The sequence below is a fragment of the Emys orbicularis genome, chromosome 4 (assembly GCF_028017835.1).
Source record: "Emys orbicularis isolate rEmyOrb1 chromosome 4, rEmyOrb1.hap1, whole genome shotgun sequence".
NCBI classification, from domain to species: Eukaryota; Metazoa; Chordata; order Testudines; family Emydidae; genus Emys; species Emys orbicularis.
Window position 1 is genome coordinate 110,122,164 of NC_088686.1, and position 20,057 is coordinate 110,142,220.

The 20,057-nt window shown below is 45.0% G+C and overlaps 1 protein-coding gene across 1 annotated transcript; it reads right to left on the minus strand.

Annotated features, from left to right (window-relative positions):
- Nucleotides 1-6,231: 6,231 nt before the first annotated feature.
- On the minus strand, nucleotides 6,232-17,463 carry C4H11orf24 (chromosome 4 C11orf24 homolog). The gene is made up of 3 exons (XM_065404041.1): nucleotides 17,236-17,463; nucleotides 9,514-9,630; nucleotides 6,232-8,069 (listed from the first exon to the last, which is right to left on the minus strand). The coding sequence occupies exons 1-3, from the start codon at nucleotides 17,390-17,392 to the stop codon at nucleotides 6,883-6,885; spliced, it is 1,461 nt and encodes a 486-aa protein (XP_065260113.1). The 5' UTR covers nucleotides 17,393-17,463; the 3' UTR covers nucleotides 6,232-6,882.
- Between the last annotated feature and the right edge of the window lie 2,594 nt (nucleotides 17,464-20,057).

A 20,057-nucleotide genomic window follows, 5' to 3' on the forward strand; every position in this document is an offset into this window, starting at 1 on the left:
CTTCAAAGTAGGAGACCAAGTCATGGTCTTAAAGGCGCTCCAGGCCCATAAAATGGAAGCGTTGTGGGAAGAACCATTCACGGTCCAGGAGCGCCTAGGAGCTGTTAACTATCTCATAGCCTCCCCCAACTCCAACAAAGCCTAAGGTATACCATGTTAATTCTCTTAAGCCCTTTTATTCCAGAGAATTAAACGTTTGCCAGTTTCCAGCCCAAAAAACAGATAACGCGAAGTGGCCTGAAGGTGTCTACTACAAAGAAAAAAGAAATGGTGGCGTGGAAGAGGTGAACCACTCCACGACCCTTGAACGTCTGCAGCGACAGCAGATCAAGGAGCTGTGCACAAGCTTTGCACCGATTTTCTCAGCCACTCCAGGACGGACCGAACGGGCATACCACTCCATTGACACAGGTAATGCTCACCCAATTAAAACCCCACCCTACCGGGAGTCACCTCATGCCCAAACTGCTATACAAAGGGAAATCCAGGACATGCTACAGATGGGTATAATCCGCCCCTCTAACAGTGCATGGGCATCTCCAGTGGTTCTAGTTCCCAAACCAGATGGGGAAATACGCTTTTGCGTGGACTACCGTAAGCTAAATGCTGTAACTGGTCCTGACAACTATCCAATGCCACGCACAGATGAGCTATTGGAGAAATTGGGACATGCCCAATTCATCTCTACTTTAGACTTAACCAAAGGGTACTGGCAAGTACCACTAGATGAACCCGTTAAGGAAAGGTCAGCCTTCATCACCCAGGCAGGGGTGTATAAATTCAATGTACTCCCTTTCGGGTTGCGAAATGCACCCGCCACCTTCCAAAGACTTGTAGATGGTCTCCTAGCGGGATTGGGAAAATCTGCAGTTGCCTACCTCGATGATGTGGCCATTTTTTCTGATTCATGGTCAAAACACCTGAAGCACCTGAAAAAAGTCTTCAAGCGCATCCGGCAGGCAGAACTAACTGTTAAGGCTAAAAAGTGTCAAATAGGCCAAAACAAAGTGACTTACCTGGGGCACCAGGTGGGTCAAGAAACTATAAATCCCCTACAGGCCAAAGTGGATGCTGTCCAAAAGTGGCCGGTTCCAAAGTCAAAGAAACAGGTCCAATCCTTCTTAGGCTTGGCTGGATATTATAGGCGATTTGTACCACACTACAGCCAAATCGCTGCCCCGCTAACAGACCTAACCAGAAAAAAACAGCCAAATGCAGTTCAGTGGACTAATAAGTGTCAAAAGGCCTTTAACCAGCTTAAGGCGACGCTCACGTCTGACCCTGTGCTAAGGGCCCCAGACTTTGACAAACCGTTCCTAGTAACCACAGATGCGTCCGAGCAAGGCGTGAAAGCAGTTTTAATGCAGGAAGGACCGGATCAAAAATTCCATCCTGTCGTGTTTCTCAGCAAAAAACTGTCTAAAAGGGAAAGCCACTGGTCAATCAGCAAAAAGGAATGCTACGCCATTGTGTACGCGCTGGAAAAGCTACGCCCATATGTTTGGGGACGGCGTTTCCAACTACAAACAGACCATGCTGCGCTACAGTGGCTTCATACCGCCAAGGGGAATAACAAAAAACTTCTTCGGTGGAGTTTAGCTCTCCAAAATTTTGATTGTAAAATACAACACATTTCAGGAGCTTCTAACAAAGTGGCTAATGCACTCTCCCGGGAAAGTTTCCCAGAGTTAACTGGTTAACAATTGTTCTTGAACTAAAACATATTGTTAGTTTTTATATAATCAGTAGTATGTCTAAAGGTACATGTGTCTTATTAACTCTGTTTTCTCCTAGAGCTCCAGGAAAAAATCACAGCCAGTGTGGAACCGAACGTCCAACACTATCTGTGATTTGGGGGGCGTGTCATAACTATAAAGGGAAGGGTAACAGCTCTCCTGTGTACACTACTATAAAATCCCTCCTGGCCAGAGACTCCAAAATCCTTTTACCTGTAAAGGGTTAAGAAGCTCGGGTAACCTGGCTGACACCTGACCCAAAGGACCAATAAGGGGACAAGATACTTTCAAATCTTGGGGGGGGGGGGGAAGGCTTTTGTTTGTGCTCTTTGTTTAGGGGGTTGTTCGCTCTTGGGACTGAGAGGGACCAGACATCAATCCAGGTTCTCCACATCTTTCTAAACAAGTCTCTCCTATTTCAAACTTGTAAGTAAATAGCCAGGCAAGGCGGGTTAGTTTTACTTTGTTTTTCTCAACTTGTAAATGTACCTTTTACTAGAGTGTTTATCTCTGCTTGCTGTATTTTGAACCTGAGGCTAGAGGGGAGTCCTCTGAGCTCTTTAAGTTTGATTACCCTGTAAAGTTATTTTCCATATTGATTTTACAGAGATGATTTTTACCTTTTTCTTTAATTAAAAGCCTTCTTTTTAAGAACCTGATTGATTTTTCCTTGTTTTTAGATCCAAGGGGGTTGGATCTGTACTCACCAGGAGTTGGTGGAAGGAAGGAGGGGGGATGGTTAATTTCTCCTTGTTTTTAGATCCAAGGGGGTTGGATCTGTACTCACCAGGAGTTGGTGGAAGGAAGGAGGGGGAATGGTTAATTTCTCCTTGTTTTAAGATCCAAGGGGTTTGGATCTGTATTCACCAGGGAATTGGTGAAAGGTTTCTCAAGGCTTCCCAGGGAAGGGAATTAGCTTTGGGAATGGTAGCAGCGGACCAGATCTAAGCTAGCAGTTAAGCTTAAAAGTTTTCATGCAGGCCCCCACATTTGTACCCTAAAGTTCAAAGTGGGGAAGCAGCCTTAACACAGCCAGTAATCCATTTCTGACAAAAATTAGGGGGATGCAAGTGTTTTCACCACTCCCCTTGTGACTGCACATTTTGCACAAGCCTACTAGCTGCCACACTTTTTTGTGCCATGCATTGCTTTTTGTGCAGTGAACAACCTTTATAACATGCAACATTATTCGCACCATTACTCTGTTTATTGTCCCACAAGGCAGTCATAGTATAGATCAGGGGTAGGCAACCTATGGCACGCGTGCCGAAGGTGGCACGCGAGCTGATTTTCAGTGGCACTCACACTGCCCAGGTCCTGGCCACCGTTCCGGGGGGCTCTGCATTTTAATTTAATTTTAAATGAAGCTTCTTAAACATTTTAAAAACCTTATTTACTTTACATACAACAATAGTTTAGTTATATATTATAGACTTATAGAATGAGACCATCTAAAAAAGTTAAAATGTATTATTGGCACGCGAAACCTTAAATTAGAGAATAAATGAAGACTCGGCACACCACTTCTGAAAGGTTGCCGACCCCTGACTTATACAGTGCCCAAAACTGAGCTAGGTGCTTTACAGATATATAGCAAGACAAAGCTGTACCCTGGCGAGTTCTCTGAATTGACATGAGACAGAACCGTTATTAGTGATAACAGATGATTCAGAAAGAACACAGCTCAACTTTCAGTGAGCCAGGCTGAGATTTTGTAGCTTATTATTTTTAAGCTGAGCTAACCTGATATGGAACCACTGACGTACAAGCAACATAGAATTGCCCAGTGCCACTTGGCTAAGTAGGACCACACTTCGTTAAATTATCCATAATGATTGACAAAGATCTCTGGCTTGTGTGCAGCAACACATACAAAAGCAAAAACATGCTGGGGGTGCATTGGAGTATATTAAAAAAAATTTCAGGACAGTAATGCCAGTTCCACCTCTGGTCTCCTCAACTCTAAATAAACTAAACAAGGTCAGGCCAAGTCAGTCGTTGGATGGATGGGTGACCTATGTGGAAAACACAGGGCTGCCGAAACTGCGGAGTGCCTGTGATTAGCACACATTTCACTCTGAGTCAATACCAAGTCTTATGGTGGTGGTTTCTTTCAGCTGTGAAGCAAAAGCAGCATTCTGGACTGTGTCCATTAGAAGTCCCATAGGACTGTTGAAACAACAGGGTCATGGCCAAATTCCAGCTCAGGTTTTACATCATAATGAGCTTAACGCCCCCTGCATTTTCAGTTTGGAAAAAAGTTTTCTTCCCTTCCTCCCTAAAATACACCATTTAAAAAATGTTTTTTATGGCTCATCCCATCCAAAAATCAGTACAGCACTGGTGTGTGTTCACACAAAAGGGCAGTAAATCAATGCCTCATCATAAAATGGTGTACGGCCCCAGAGAGTGTTGTGTGTCCAGTGTTCGTCTTCTTCTGTCAAAGCCGTCCACAGAAGACCAAGGGATACGGTTAGATGCAAGGTAGCATTCGCTGCAGAAATAAAGGTTTTGCAAACATTTTCTTGATAAACAGAATTAGAGGAGATTGGACAGTCATATTTGAATATATGGAGAACACAGTGAAAATAGATCAGCTCTTACTTTTAAAATTGTTGCCCAATACCAGAAACAAGTGTCATTTGAGGGCATTAAAGGGCAGCACTGATATGATTTCAAAGAAACAAGCAGATGTACATCCTGCAGCAAAGAATTTGCTGCCACAGGCAGGGCTGGACTGAGGCAGAGGCACTCTAGGCCCATGCAGAGGGCCCTACCTGCAGGAGTCACATGATTACATCATAATCTCAGGTTTCATTTTCAAAATAAATTTCTAGACCTCATGGTTGAAGATTGAAATGTGACTCAAGTGTAATCAAATCAACGCTGTGATATCTGCAGGCAGCTTGAAACAATAGCTTAGAGAGGGATGAATTGCCCAATGCATCTCAGTGGGATGTTAACAGCAGAACCACTCGGGGGGTGGGGGGGAAGAGGAGGACCTTGCCAACACCATTCCAGCAACAGACTATATGTGGTGGGAGGAGAAAAATTCTGGGTCAGTGCCTGGAGCTGGGAGGAAAGGGAAGGGTGGGTTGCAGTTCCTGCCCACCATGAGGAATGGCCATCCAAAGTTAAACCATCTCAAAACCCCATACTGAAGAATTACAGGTGTTTGAGGAAATGACGTGTATCCATCTACAAGGAAATCCTGATCTGCATGGGGATTGCACCCATGCAAATGGAGATCATGTTGAGTTTTGTGCCCTACATTGACCTTAAGTGAGCAGCAGGAAAAAAAAAACCCAAATAACCTGAAATGTGCTCTATTCACTTGGCATGCAGCACATACAATGCATGCGTGTTTTAATTTCAAACTTATCAGGAGATAGGCAAACCAGTTCAGTTACAAGACATATAGCCCCATCCTCTGAACATTTGCCCAGCAGAAATGGAACTGAAAACCAACCTTTTAGGTTTGAAAAAAAGTTTAGTTAACTTCACCACCCACCCAATTCACTCTCATTAATCGCACACCTCTGCACTTTGATTCTGGCCACAAAGCAGCAAAATGCCATAAGAAAGGCTGGAAATGCCACAAGAAAAACCTGACTAGAAACAGGAAATACTGGAAATCTTACAAGAAAAGGCCTGCTCTTGTGGGAAAGTTTCATCCAAATCTTGTGGAGTCAAGAAGTTTGGATTAACAACTAGACCAAGTCCAGGTGTTCTGAGGTTCGCCTGTCACTAAGCCCTAGAGCATGTGGAAAAGAAACTGATTCTAGTCAAAGGTGGGCTGCCAAAGCTAGTAAAAATGGCAAGCACGTGTTGGTGCAGTTTTCTATTAATGTTAACATTTCAGCCAAAGGAGATTTTAGTCAGCTCAGAACATTTGCAGAGGATCATTATATGTATTTACTGCACGCCCTTGACTATGGTCCTGATGTAGGGTACCTCAGGAAGAGGCCAATTGCTTTTCAGAAGGCAGTGCTTGCCAACATCCCAACCTTGCACTGGTTTTGTGGCTAGGACAATGTGGCGAGCGCATGCTTTCTTTGGCTAATGGGCAGGAGGCCACACTCCTGTGGGCTGGTTGCAGGATGAGGTACCCAGTTGGAAAAGACAGTGAGGATCAGATCCATGTTAGCTTTCACCCCAAATCTGAACTGAATGCAAATGCAGACTCCGATCCTGCATTGAAGTCAACGTGCTCTGTGCAGGTGAACAGGACTGTGCACGTATGGCTCATGTGCAGGATAAGGGCCTCAGAGAACGAAGGCCTTATCCTGAAAGATTAGCATTTCTGGTGAGCTGCTCCGTGCCATCAATGGGCTTGAGGGCATTCAACCCTATGCATGGGATTGGGCCCTAAACTTAGACTTGTCCTGCTGAGCTAGTTCTATAAGCCATGAAGAAATACCAGCTTGCTTGCAAGATGCGTTTTGAGGGCAGGATGGGGAGGGGAATATAGACAAATACAACATTGCATGCCCTCCAGGTCCCCTTTTATTGAGTGAGTGAATACAAAAATAAGATCATATAGGTGCACAAACACAATGATCTGCACCTTGGGAAGAACCAGCTTAAATCAGCGGTAAGCAGAGTGTTAATAGCATCTTGTAAACCGTTCTCTTTACAAGCAGGAAGCTTCCTGAAACATGATGCTCACTTGATTAAAAACTCCCCAACAGTCAGAGTAATACTTAGCACTTCTCATCCCGTGAGCCCAAAGTGCTTCATAGAAGGTGGGCGAGCATCATCATCATCCCCGTTTTACAAATGGGAATGTGCTTGAAATTAACAAAACCCAAGGAACTTAAATCAAAAGAAACAGAGCTTAGGAAGCACATACCATTCTTAGAGGGCGATGGCTCACTCTGGTAGTTTCATTTTGCAATGCAAAAATCATTGGCAGAAGCACGGTTGGAAGAGTTCTAGAAATGACTACCGCTCTTATAGCAACCTGTTACAGTTGATAAAAAATAAAAATTTATATAGTACATGGCATTTCTCCTAAATTGCACCAGAAGTAATTTGGAAGCACTTTCAGTTTGTCTTATATGCAAACAGGGGAAAGAGCAAGTCACAGGCTTTCCATCTCCTTGATACATATTTAAGCCTCTCTCGGCACCCCTGCTCCTGCCTGTCACATTTCTGAGTCCGCATACATGCCATTGATTAAGTAGTCCACTTGTGTATAGTCCTTTTTCTTGTAGCTTTCATAGGCCTGCATGGCAAATAGAACTAAGACTGTTATGAAAAATATGATCCCAAATAGAAGTACTGCCAGGAGTGAACTGGTGTCCACCAAGTACTGAGTCAGAGGCCCAGTGGCAATCAGCAGATTGTCATAGTCTGTGTTTTGCTCATCTCTGCCAACGCCCAAGGCTGTTGTTTTGGGTGCATTTGTTGGACCCATGGTGGTAAGCTTAGTCAAGAAAGTACTATATGTTGTTGTTATCACCCCAGGCCCAGTGGTGGCCTTTGTTGATGGCTGGTTAGTTGCTGAAGTCTTTGTTCGGACTGGGATAGTAGGAGATGGCTTACCCGTGATATTCTGGGGCCTTTCCACTGTAGTTGTCAGGGGCTCAAGAGTTGATGAAGTAGCTTTGATTGTTGGCACTGTGGGACTGGCACTCTTTGAAGATGGATTGGTGACTGCAGAATCTGGGGAATGTGTTTGCAAGTCCTGTAGGCTGTCGGTGGTTGCCACTATAGATAAACTTGTTGTCAATGGGCCAACCCCCACAGTAATAACTGTGCTAGGGGTGGGAGTGCTGCGTGTGGCAATGGTTGCATTGTGATACTTTCTTTGGGACACTGCAGTCCTCACTTTCGATTCAGAAGTAGCAATAGTAGTTTGAGACAAGGGTGCTGGTGCCTTTGTAGTTCCTGAAATGAACACCTTATTACTTGTCTTTTCAAAGGTGGCTGTAGGTGTGGAGCTAGAAGTATCGTTATTTGAAGAGAGAGAAAAGGCAGCTGGAGATGTGGTGCCGGTAGGGATAGTGGGATTAGCTGTCAGAACCCCAAGCATCTCTGCAGTTTCATTACCTTTGGCTGATGGAGTAGCTGTACTTATCTCACCTGGGGTTCCCTTGGTGGATTGGGTGGTTGTGGCTTTAGTGGTGGTGGTGGTGGTGGTGGTGACAGTAGTTGTAATTACTGCTGGTGGGATCGTTCTGGTACCTGTCATTACAGTCCTTACTTGAGCTGATGGTGAAGGTGGTACCGTTGCTTGACTCTCTGTCTGGTTCTCTTGGCTTGTGTTAGATTCTACTTGCCTGCTGGTTTGGCCAAGTGGCTGTGCTTCTCTTTTCTTAAGGACAAGTTCTTTGAAAACAAAAACAAAAGTTCAAAAACCAATGGGCCTAATTCTGATCTCATTCACACTGAAGTCAGTCAGGAGTATCTCCTGAAGCAGATGATGTGCAGCTTACTTCAATGGAGTTACGCTCTATTTCAGGGGTTCTCAAACTGGGGGTCATGACCTCTCAGGGGGGTCACAAGGTTATTACATGGGGGTCGCAAACTGTCAGTCTCCACCCCAAAACCCGTTTCGCCTCCAGCATTTATAGTAGTGTTAAATATAAAAAATGTGTTTTTAATTTGTAAGGGGGGGGGGTTGCACTCATAGTTTTGCTGTGTGAAAGGGGTCACCAATACAAAAGTCTGAGAACTACTGCCCTATTTACTCCAATGTAAGTAAGATCACAATCAAACCTAGCATATCCTCTATTATTTGCATAAAGCCCTCTCATAAGCTGAATCCTTTCCTGGGTTACCCTCTATGCCAGGCACCTCTGTCATTTGTCTCTCCAGGACTGGAACCCTCTGAATCACTCAAAGGAAGGGTAACACTTCACCTCTCAAATGGTTCTCAAAAGCAGAGCAGCAGTACCCTTCACTCTGACCTAACCAGTGACAGAAGCCAAAGGCCTGTGCTCTTACACGTTAAAAGGCACCATTCACGGCCTTTATTTAGGTCCATAATTTTACCCCTCTTAAAACTGTTTGAAAATTTCCCCTTAAATACATAAGGTGCCTCAGCTGATGATCAGGCTTTTAGTAGCACGAATCCTATAAGCATTAAAAGAGCTAAGCCGTTAAATCCTCAAGCAACCTTTCACAACACAGAATGAACCATGGATGAGCTCGAGGGAGTTTTTTGTTGTTGTTTTTTAAAAACTTGTCTACAGAGGAGTTTTTAAACACGTTTCAAGATTGGTTCCCCAATTGCCAACAAGCTCCATTTCGTTATGGTGTCATTTTTAATTAAAATTGAAGCCCCTGCTGTTGTAAAACCATGGCTAGCAATTGCTACTAATGCCTTTCTGATTATCCATGCAGCCTGCCGCTTCTGGCATGACATCCTGGCAGTCAAAGGAAATCCAATCCCAAGATGTTCTCCTTTCAGGGTTTTTTTTGGTTTTTTTTTTTTTTTTTTATTATTATTATTAAAGTCCTTCAGGTCCAAAAGGACAGAGTATAGGGTGCGATAGGTGTGCCTAGTGAGCCCTTTCACAGGGACAGGCTAAAAATCATGTTTCTTTAAAAACCACACTATGTTCTTTCAATATTACAACTACCAGAAGACACAATGGGACAAATCTTCCAATGGACAGATTCTAAAGTACAAACATATCCTGTGCTCCCCCTTCTCAGCCAGAGGTGCAGCAAAGCACTGAGTGTACAGTATTTAGTATGATGCAATCTTTTTATCCTAAAGGTGACTGGGCTATCTGGTTTTACCAGGAGCCCTACAGTGTAGAATTACCTCCAAGTAGATCTTTAATGTCCTGAGCGCTGGCATTCTGACACACATACAGATGGCGACAGTGTAAAAGGACACAGCGATTCTGATAGAACACTGACCAGTTGCAGTAACGATTACCTAAAACACAAGACAAGAGGTTACATAAATGGAAGGAAGTCCTGATTTTAAAAAAACATCAGACCCAGTGCGGTCCTGGGATTTTACCATTAGCAAAGCTATTTAAAAAATAAAATCTCACTGTGCCATGAGTTTTCCTTTACACACAACAGAAAAATGGACCAAAATGTGCTATATGCAAAGCTCTCTACTTTGTGGTTTCAATTCCACATTAACTTGAACGTCCTACAAACTTGGTAACAGGAACCTCTGTTATGAAACCCATAACAATCAGCATTCCAGCAGGATCACATTCAGACTTGGTCCACGTGGCTAGAATTCCAGTGAAACCAATGGAGCTGCACCAGGTGTGAATTTGGCCCAGGTAGGTCAGTTCACAGAGCTCCCCACTTGAGTCCACTGGACCCAAATATATCACCTTGAGTAGCCCAACAGCACTGCTACTGGCCAATTAAGAAAAGCATTAGAGGAGTCCTACCTGACCTTATCTGCTGGAAAGTCACATCATGACTAAAATGCTTACCCCTTTTAAGACAGTGCTGAGAGAGAGAGAGAGAGAGAGAGAGCGAGCACGCTCTCTTTACTGGTGTCCTTCCCCCACACCACAAACTAATGCACTCTAGAGTGTGAAGTCCCAGAGTCTGTGAAGTGATTGTGACAGTGACCTTAAGAGTATGTCTACACTGCAGTAAAAGACCCACAGCATAACTGTGGCTGGCCAGGCTCAGGCTGGAGTCCAGGCTCAGACTCCCTGAGGGGACAGGACCTCAGAGCGCAGGCTTCAGCTGGAGTCCGAATATCTACATTGCATTTTTTAGCCCCACAGTCCAACCTCAGATCAGCTGACCCAGGCTCTGAGACTTGGTGCCATGGGTTTTTTAATTGAAGTATAGAATGTACCTAAGAGCCTTTCAATGCCCACTGGCAAAGGGTTCACTGCCATGTAAGAGGAACTCTTATCAGGCCTGAAACTCTCTACACCTAACACATGGCCATCATATTTACCTATAAAACACATGTAAGATATCAAAGGAAAGCCGGTGACATACTGGCCATTAATATCACTGTGAAATGTATATCTCAACAAAGAATTATGGATACTTACTGATATTATGCTTTAAAGTCTGTAACCAAATAAAGGGAGAAATAGATTTCCTTTCAGAAAGAGGGAGGACTAGTTCTCTCCCTGTCTCTAATGCAAACTGAGCGTGGCGATGCCAGAGGCAATGGACAGTTCACTTGCATTGGAGATAAACAGGAGAGCAAATTAACATGAAGATGTGGAATCACAGGAAGACAGGTTCATCCTGACTCTAGTGACAAAGACAAACTTTGGGGAAAATAGGGAGAAGCAAGAAAACATTTTGTTATTCTAATGAGAGGACAAAGAGTTCAGCGCTATTAGCATTCTGTGAATGGGGTGGGTGATGCTGAAAGGTTTCTTTAGGTAAAAAGCTTCTCTTAGACAAGGATTGTAACCCGCTGGATTAAGTTTTAGTCTCCAGAAAGTGTGATTATACTTTTATTTCTATTATCTCTGCTTAGTATCACTTAAAGAACAGATTAATAAATTTATTCTTGTTTTATCATAAATTCATCTCAGTGCTATTATATTAGATGGAGGTGTGCCCCCTCAGCTGAGCCAAGTGTGTATTCTGTCTTTTCTGAGACAGCAGGCTTGGTATTTCTGTCAGCATCAGTGACAGGGGCTGGATGCTGCAAGGAGATGCTTCTGGAGGGTCCAGGAACTGAAATACAGCAAGTGTTAACCTGTAAGGCAAAGTGAGGACTGGCAGAGTCCAAAGGAGCTTGTTTGGCTGGCTAACAGCCTAAGGTGGCAGGGAGCTGTAACACAGTATAGCAAAAGAAGAATTTGTTGGTGCTAAGGCAGAAGGGTAAGAGTGTGATTTACAGTTTTAGACCCTCAAGAGAGTGTCAGTAACTTAATGAAAATATAGTCAAGTGAACATGGGAGGAGACTGTACAGGATGGCTGGCCAGAAAATGGGGAGTGCTTGGAACAAAGTCGCGAGGGACCAGTCAGGCAGTGTCCAATTGGTCAGTCAGAAGCCAATTACAGTGTACTCATTACTCCTGACAGAATTGTGCACCCCTGTGGGGGTGCAGAATTCATATGGCCTGCATTTTTCTTTGCCCCCCCCCCGAAAAACACAAAAAAAGTCTGTCAGGGGACACGCGCCTCTTCCCCAGCAGCACGTCTGTTCCAGCGTGCCTGGAGCAGCCTCAGAGATGGGTGGGAGAGGCTGGGCGTGCACGCCTGATCACTGTGGGGAGGGGGGGTGGAAGGGGGAGTGGGCTGGGCATACGTGCGTGTGTGCCAACAAGCGAGAGAGAGAAAGAGAGAGAGCGCGCACCTCTGTCCCTCCCACTTGCTACTGCAGCTCGCTGGCATAGAAGGGTAGGGCTTTTTATTATGCACGAGGCAGGCTAGAGACAGAAATGTAGCAGCCTGCCTGAGTTAACTGATCTCATTGTCTGAGGCAGAAATGTAGCAGCCTGTCTATGTAGTAACACTATTAATGTTCCTATTGTTAGTTAACGGTTTCCATTCTCAGTCAATTCCCCCAGGAGCATAAAACCGGTGAAAGTTTTAAGGTCCCTGCATTGCCAAAGTGATGTAAAGGAGCCTTATTATAAATGACAGTAAGGGAATCCTCAGCTAGGAAGGTCTAAGTGCTGTCTCACTTTTTTCCTGTGCCAAAGTGGCACAACGGGGTTAGATTACAGCTCAGGATTTATTTTACTTACCCATTTGAAAAAAAAAAAAAAAAAAAAAAAAGAAGAAGAGAGCAAATAAAACATTTGCCAAGCAGTCAATAAAATGTCAGGACAATCAGAACCAAGCACTTCCCAAAGTACCCAGCCAGGTCCAGGACAACGATTAGAAAAAAAACCCGTATGACTTTCATGTGTGAAAGTCTGAGCAATTTAAAATGACTTTTTTTAAATTTGCTGTTTGGTGTTCTGTAATGTAATTTAAATGAAAATCCAGGATTACAACTGGAATGCAGGATATTAGTTACCAAGTGTTTGTAACTTAACTTTCATGTGTTTAGGAAATGTTGAATAGTTACTGTGACTTTTTTCTGTATTGTAGTTTAAACTAATTACCAAAACAATTGAAATTGGTGTGATTATATTGCATTATTTAGACAAATATGCAGAATTTTGAATTTTTTGGCACAAAATCCAGTCAGGAGTAACTCATACATACTGCTATACGGAGCGATTCACCTTCATACACTCTTAAAAACATTAAGTGTGAACAGCGGGAAGAGCAATCATATGCTGCATGTAGTGTGTTTTTTGTTTAAAGTTATCTCCAAAGCCACTGGTCTTCACCAAGGATTAAGACCATGGCAAGCTTGAAAGTATAAAAATAAGCCATTTAGGTTACCTGAGAATAAAAAAGCATCTAGAAAATTTCTTAACTTGTGGGGAGGGTGAATAAAAGCCTTTACATTCTTTGGCAGCTCAGAAAACAGCCCAGTGGAATTTCACTGAGTTGCCTGGAGGTTGGGGCATTCAGCGTTTCTCAGAGTCAGGCCCTTAAGACTCTAAGCCCCGCTTGGGCCAGAAATGACATCTTCAATTCAGTTGTATAGGACAGAACACACCTCAGTGCATGGCAAATTATAACCAAATCGCATGCGTCAGGGCAGAAGCTGATCGTGGCAGGGGTTAAGAAGGAATTTTTCACACCATACATTACGTGCACAATTGGTCAGGTGTGTAAGTTTCCCAGTCCTACCCTATCACAGAATACCAGGCTAACTGGACCGAACTGGTATCACAAATCCTGTAATACCTGTGTTTGGGGGAGGAAAAAGCCCCAAATACCCAACAACATATTTTCTATCTTGTCTGTATACTCAGTCAGTTACTGGAGATAAAAAAACGGGACACTCAAAGATATTTTAAAGGGAATAGTGCAGGGGCAGAACCCAAGATCTGGCCCTCCACAGGATGGACTTTTTTTTTTTTTAAACACTATATTTAAAAAAAAATTCAGCCTCTGAAACAAGGGACAGAACTGTGAAGATCTCTGCAGACAAGCAGTAACAAAGCCCGCAGGTGTGCAATGTGCACTGAGAGCAAGGATGCTGGCTTGTGTGGACATGCTACACTGTCCCTCCATTCTCTTGTACTGGGTAGAATGTCCCATAATTACGACACATTAGCTCTGCTCTTCTGACCCAGCTGGGAATTGAAATTCCTTGAAATCCTGTGCGCCAAAACACAAATATTCCCCATTTCAGCCTCCCCAGCTGGATAAAAAACTCCAGAACTGTGCAACATACACAAGCCAATCCCCTCCCAATACCAATCCCTCCCACTAGAGTCATTGGTTTTGCTTGTCCAGTACCTGGGAATTCCAGGCCCCAGCCTCCTTGCCAAAAGATGAGAGATTTCTCCATCATTATTTCCATCATGGTAGCATCGTGAGGCATTAGCCTAAACCCCCTTGTGCTAAGCATGTACAAGCATATAACAGACTGTCCCTGCCCCAAAGAGTTTACAGTCCAGTGACAACTCTTCCCCAATGAAGATGCAGTTGTATTGGTTTAAAGTGTTTGATCAGTATAGTTTATTCCCACACAGGAAGGGGAATAAGCTATACTAGTATAAATCACTTTCATACCAGGCTAACTGCTTCCACACTAGGGCTTAGAATAATAGAACTATATAGGTAAAAGAAAATCACCCCTGAACTGGCATAGTTATAGTGGTATAAATTTTCTAGTTTAGACCAGGCCTAACAATACAGACTGATGCCTGCATGATGCTAGAATCTCATGCTTTGGGGATTAAGTAGGGGTCAGGAAAGGAATCCACTCCCTCCTCCAATGTATTTTGGATTTGGGGTTTTTGGTCTTCCTCTGAAGCATCAGAGACGGCCACAGCTGGAGATGAGAGACACTGGGCGGAGTGGGACGGTGCTTTAAGAAGGTACTGAGAATGCTCAGGATCTAATTGATCGTTATTTTCTGGGTCAGAAAGGAATTTCCCCTGTCAGACTAGTGGTGACCAGAGTTTTTTTCCCACCTTCCTCTGCAGCATGTGAGTGAGGGTGACTTACCAGAATTATCTAGGTCTCTCTCACTAAATCAATTCCCTGCCATTACAGGGGCCTCGGGCACTGGTGCGCCTTGGCCCCTCCTATTCTCTGCCTGTGGCACACAATAGTTTAGTCTTCGGAGGTCTGTAACACTTTGGGCCCAATTTTAGTTGTTGGGGTTGGTGGGGAGGGGGGTTGCTGGCCTATGATATACAGGAGATCAGCCTAGATGATCGGGTAGTCCCTTCTGGTCTTAAACTCTATGACCTTGTGCTCCCCTCATCCATTTGTAACAATGAGATATCGGGGGGAAGGGGAGGGTTAAAAAAAATAAAAAATTTAATTGGGGACGGTAGAAGCATAGAACAAAAGATGTATCTTTGGATATGTAGCTCTAGTAATGTCCTTAAAAATAACCAGTGAAAAGGAAGGGGGAGTCATTCCTTTCTTTCCAGATCATCTTTCAGCACATAGTACATTCTTGCAGGAGCAGAGGTGACGGAGAAATCTGGAGAGCGTACACCATCCATCCTGCATCTACCATGACCAGGGTCAAACTGTGCCAGTCTCGTATGAGATACCAAACCAGCACATCTCTGATGGCACCATTGGTTTCTACAAAATTGGACAGATTAACCCTTCCCCAAAGCTTTGATTCAAAGAAGCATTTAAACACATGAAAGTACTGTAAACTCCAAGCATTCAAAAAAATCAGAAAGGCCCCCCAAAAATCAGGAGACTGGCTTACAAAAAAAAAAAAAAAAAAAAATCATGTTTTCAAAAATAAAGAGATCCAGAATTTAGTATTTTCCTTACAATTCACATGCGCCAGCTTTTCTCTGCAGCCATGAGGGACAAACATTTCTTTAAATGAAACTGGGATTCTCATACATGACTCCAGGAGCAACAGGTGCTCTGTAAATCAATAAAATCACATGCGGTGTGTCCCCGGGTTGACAGCTGGAAGGGCAGAGGCCAAATTTTTCCAACTTTAGGGCTTAAGTTCAGAACCTTGTAAGTGATTGCTCTTAGTGCCATAGCGCCTCCTGGTGTTAGGGTGTTGCAGGAACTTCGCCTCTAGAACCTCCCACCCAGCCTGTGGCCACTTCCTGGGCCCTGTGATGTTCTGTCTCTGTCCAAATCTTCCATGGTCTGGCCTGGCGTCTAGCCAGCTCCATTAGAAGTTCAATCCCCTTGCAGTTGGACATTTGGTTACCCTGGAAGTTCAAATAAATATCCAAACTAACAGTTCCTCTGCCCCCCTTTAGCGACACTGAAGTTCTCTGCTTCTTGGCCCCTACTCCTGGGCCCTGCAGAGCTTCTCCTACGTGGCTTCTTCCCAGCAGGTTTCCCCCCTCACTTCCCAGGAACTCCAACAGCTTCCATCAGGGATTTCCTTACAGGCCCTATCTCAGTTCTTCTCTCCTCACCCCCCAAACATGAGCCTGACCTGCTTCCTGTGGGTCTCCTCCAGCTTGACTTGCCCAAACCCTTCCCAGAGACGGAAATCTCTTGGCTCCCCTCTAGACTGAGTTCACAGTAGTTGGCCTCTCTCTGATACCCTGCAATTGGGGTCACTCATCAAGTCTCCATCGTTCTCAGCTGGGGGATAGCTGTCCAGTCGCACGCAAGGCTGAGCCCAGCTTGCTGGAAAGGGCCAGCCAGCCTGTGACATGCCTAAATAAATGGCCTGATTTTCAGATTTACCTGATACCTTTGAGGGAGGGGAGGAAAAAAAAAAAAAGAGAGTCAAGCTACATACAGTATTTAGGTACCCATATTTGCAAATTTCTGGACATAAAATGCATTTTCATGTTCCCCAAGGGCCTAACACCCCAGGGAATCCATGCGTTACGGAAGCTGAACTAGACCCTCTCAGGAACACGTGAATATCTCACACACTGCAGCACTGCTCTGATACTTTACAAAGATCAAAATTTTCAAAAGTGATTTTTTGGGCCCAAATGGAGACACCTCAAAAGGGATTGATCAGAAAATGCTGAGCACCCATCCTCTGAAAACCAGGGCCCTTTACGGCACCTCAAGTTATGTACCCAAAATATCACTAGTCAGTCACTTTAAATTGTCAATTCTCTGCCAAGCTAGTGCAGGGTTAAGCAACTAGCTTCTTTCAAGACAGGAAACATGCAAGTGCGACTATCAGTGAGCAAAGATTGCTCAACCAGCACAGCTGTCTGCTGTAGCAATGTTCGCTTACAAACATCTGGCTGCATGGTACGTTGATAGAGTTAAGTGACCTCACACCAGTCACACGCACACTATCAGCGCATATGCCCGCTGCTTCTTATGGAAGCTAGAAGGCCCTGGGAAATGGCTGCTCTGTTTTCAATTTAAAACAAAGCTGTCAGAAATTATTGAGCCACCACAGAACTGCACACAGAAGCCATAAATTATAAATGCTTGTAAACAAATGGAGTAAAAAAAGAGAAATGTGGGGAGAGGGGAAGAGCCCTTTAAGAACATGGAAACCCAGACAGTTTTTATGCTAAAGGAAGACCAGCTCACCTGAAGGCGATAGGCCTCTACAAGTGCGTCTGCAATGCTTTTCACTGCTCAGCCGGTTTATTCGTATCACCCGAGTGCCTCTCTCCTTTAAGGTGGAAATTTTGTTTTCAGATATGCACAGGGAAATCAACAGGAAAAATACAACAGCAGTCCACATCTTGAAGGCTGGCCTTGGAATCACGCTATTCTTCCCTAGAGCCTGTTGTGCAGGAGAAGCATTTGCCAATTACCTTCAGGTCCTAAGCGACATATCTGTCAAACGGAAATATTAAAAAAAAAATATATATATATATATAGATATAGATCAAGAGGATGCATTAAAGCTTTAAATCGTTCTTAACTCCTTCTCATCTGTAGATCTCACAGCACTTTACAAAGGAAGGTAAGCATCATTATCTCCATTACACAGATCAAGAAACACGCAGAGAGAGCGTAAGAAGTGACTTGCCCAAGGTCACACAGGTCAGCGGCAGAGCGAGGACTAGAATTCTGATCTCCTTAGTCCAGCACTTTACACACTAGATCATGCTGAAAACCGCAGGAGACAGAAGCTGCAGCTCCTAGCTCATAGTTTAGGAATGAATTTTCCAAAGGTCCCAAGTCAAGATGTTTTAAGGCCCACACATGCAAAACGTATGCTCCACACGGACATGAAAGAGCTATTGAAAATGTAGCAGATTCCTCCCTATGTCATTCTGATCATGTCTGGGGGAGCTTGTCTAACCACTGTTGAAGCAAGTCACGCAGAGGCTGGAATAGCACAACGGGAGTCAATCACAAACCATGTGAAAAAGGTGATGCGATGAAAACATGTGAACTAATTCCAGCAGATGTATCAAGATGTTAACTGATACCCCAAACCAACATCAAACCCATGGAAGCAGGCTAATCCAGGTACAAAGCTGCACATTGCTAAATTGGGGCTTTAGAGTCAGACAGGCCGGTGGGCAGTGTTCAAAACAGTGAAATTAAAAGAAAAACATGTTACACACATAGCAAAGAGGCTGAGCTCCACAGTTCAGATCAGGTATCAGAACCCACCCAAAGTTTAAACCCATGGTTTTGATCACTCCTTACATACACAGCACAGCTTACTTAGGAGGATGACTACACATAGCCTCAAGTTTCTATCTGTTTGCAGCCTTTGTGATGGGAGGACAACATTCACGCTTTACAGGCCCACGTCAAGCAAGACGTGTGGGTGTCTCAGGCGGACGTACAAGCCCCACAGGAAACGTGGGAGAGTGGACATGGCCACTGTGGCTGGATATAGGAGTACCTAGTCCTGCTAAAGTTCTGTCAACTTGGGTGGGACAGGAGAGGAGTAGAGGGATCTGTACACTTAACATGTCTAAAATTGGCTCTGCTTTTATGTAAGGAAATGCCCAAGAACACTGGTCACCAACCGGTCGATTGCGATCGACTGGTCAATCCTAGAGGATCTCCTAGTCAATTGCAATATCCGGCGGCACAGCGGGGCTGTCGCTAAGACAGGCTCCCTGCCTGCCCTGGTCCCAGGCCATTCTTGGAAGCAGCCAGCGCAGCCAGGGTCTCCCTCCACACGCTGCTCCTGCCTCCAAGTCCTGCTCCCACATCTCCCATTGGCCAGGAACGGGGAGCTGTGGCCAATGGGAGCTGCAGGGATAGTGCTTGCATAGGGGGCAGCGTGCGGAGCCACATGCTGCCCACCCGGGGCTGCAAGGGCATGTTGGCTCCTTCCAAGAGTGGCGTGGGGCTGGGGTAGGCAGGGAGCCTGCCTTAGCGATAACTGCTGCCCGGCGGGAGGCCACACCCCAAGCCCCAGCCCTGAGTCCGCTCCCAGAGCCAGCACCCCAAACCAGCTCTGAGCCCCCTCCACGAGCCAGCACCCCATACCCCCTCCTGCACCCCAAGCCCCTGCCTGGAGCCCCCTCCCGGAGTCCCACCCAGTACCCCTCCTGAACCCCAATCCTCTGCCCCAAGCTCAGCCCAGAGCCCCCTCCCACACTGCAAATCCCTCGGCTCCAGCCCAGAGCCTGCACCCCTTCCCAAATCCCAAACCCCTACCCCAGCCCAGTGAGAGTGAGTGAGGGAGAGCAAGTGATGGAGGGGGGGGGAGATGGAGTGAGGGGGGGGGGCTTTGGGGAAGGGGCAGGGCAGATCCTGGGTTGCCCTTAAATTCAAAAAGTGATCTTGGGCATAAAAAGGTTGGAGACCACTGCCCAAGAACGTTCAGGTAACAATTAGCTCAGTGCAGCTTTCAGTTTCCTGCCACTTCCAAAGGTTATTTTGGAATTTAAAAGGAGTTTTTAATCGAGCTGTGAGTCCAGGTAACCCAGGAAACCCCAAGAGATATCATAGTGCCCCAGTGGTTAGTGGGGCCAGTTCACACCTTTTGCAGTCTAGCAGACTTTGCTCCTCTATATGCAACTAAGTGGACAATGTCCCTTCCCCCATTCCTAGCAGAAACCATAGGTCTTTGTCCAATACCTGTTCTCATTGAAGTCAGTGGAAAGATTCCCATCGACTTCAGTGGACTTTGGATGAATCACACCCTTACCTTGTAACTGGAGTGATTCTGCTGCCTCAGAACTTGAAGTCTCTAAGTACAGGCTTACCTCCGAGAGTTCAGCATGGACTAGATTGGATGCTTCCGGGGCTTTTCCCTACAGGACTTTCAGAGCCACCCTCCTCCTACCTCACCTAAGCAAGTCACAAACATCTCACAGGCAGGTCTGACTCCTCAGCTGGAGCGCTCTCTAAAAATGCAAGCATGTTCCACAACAAGGAGTGTATGGAGAGTGGGTATACCCTAGAGGAGGATTATCTGACCATCTTTCTGT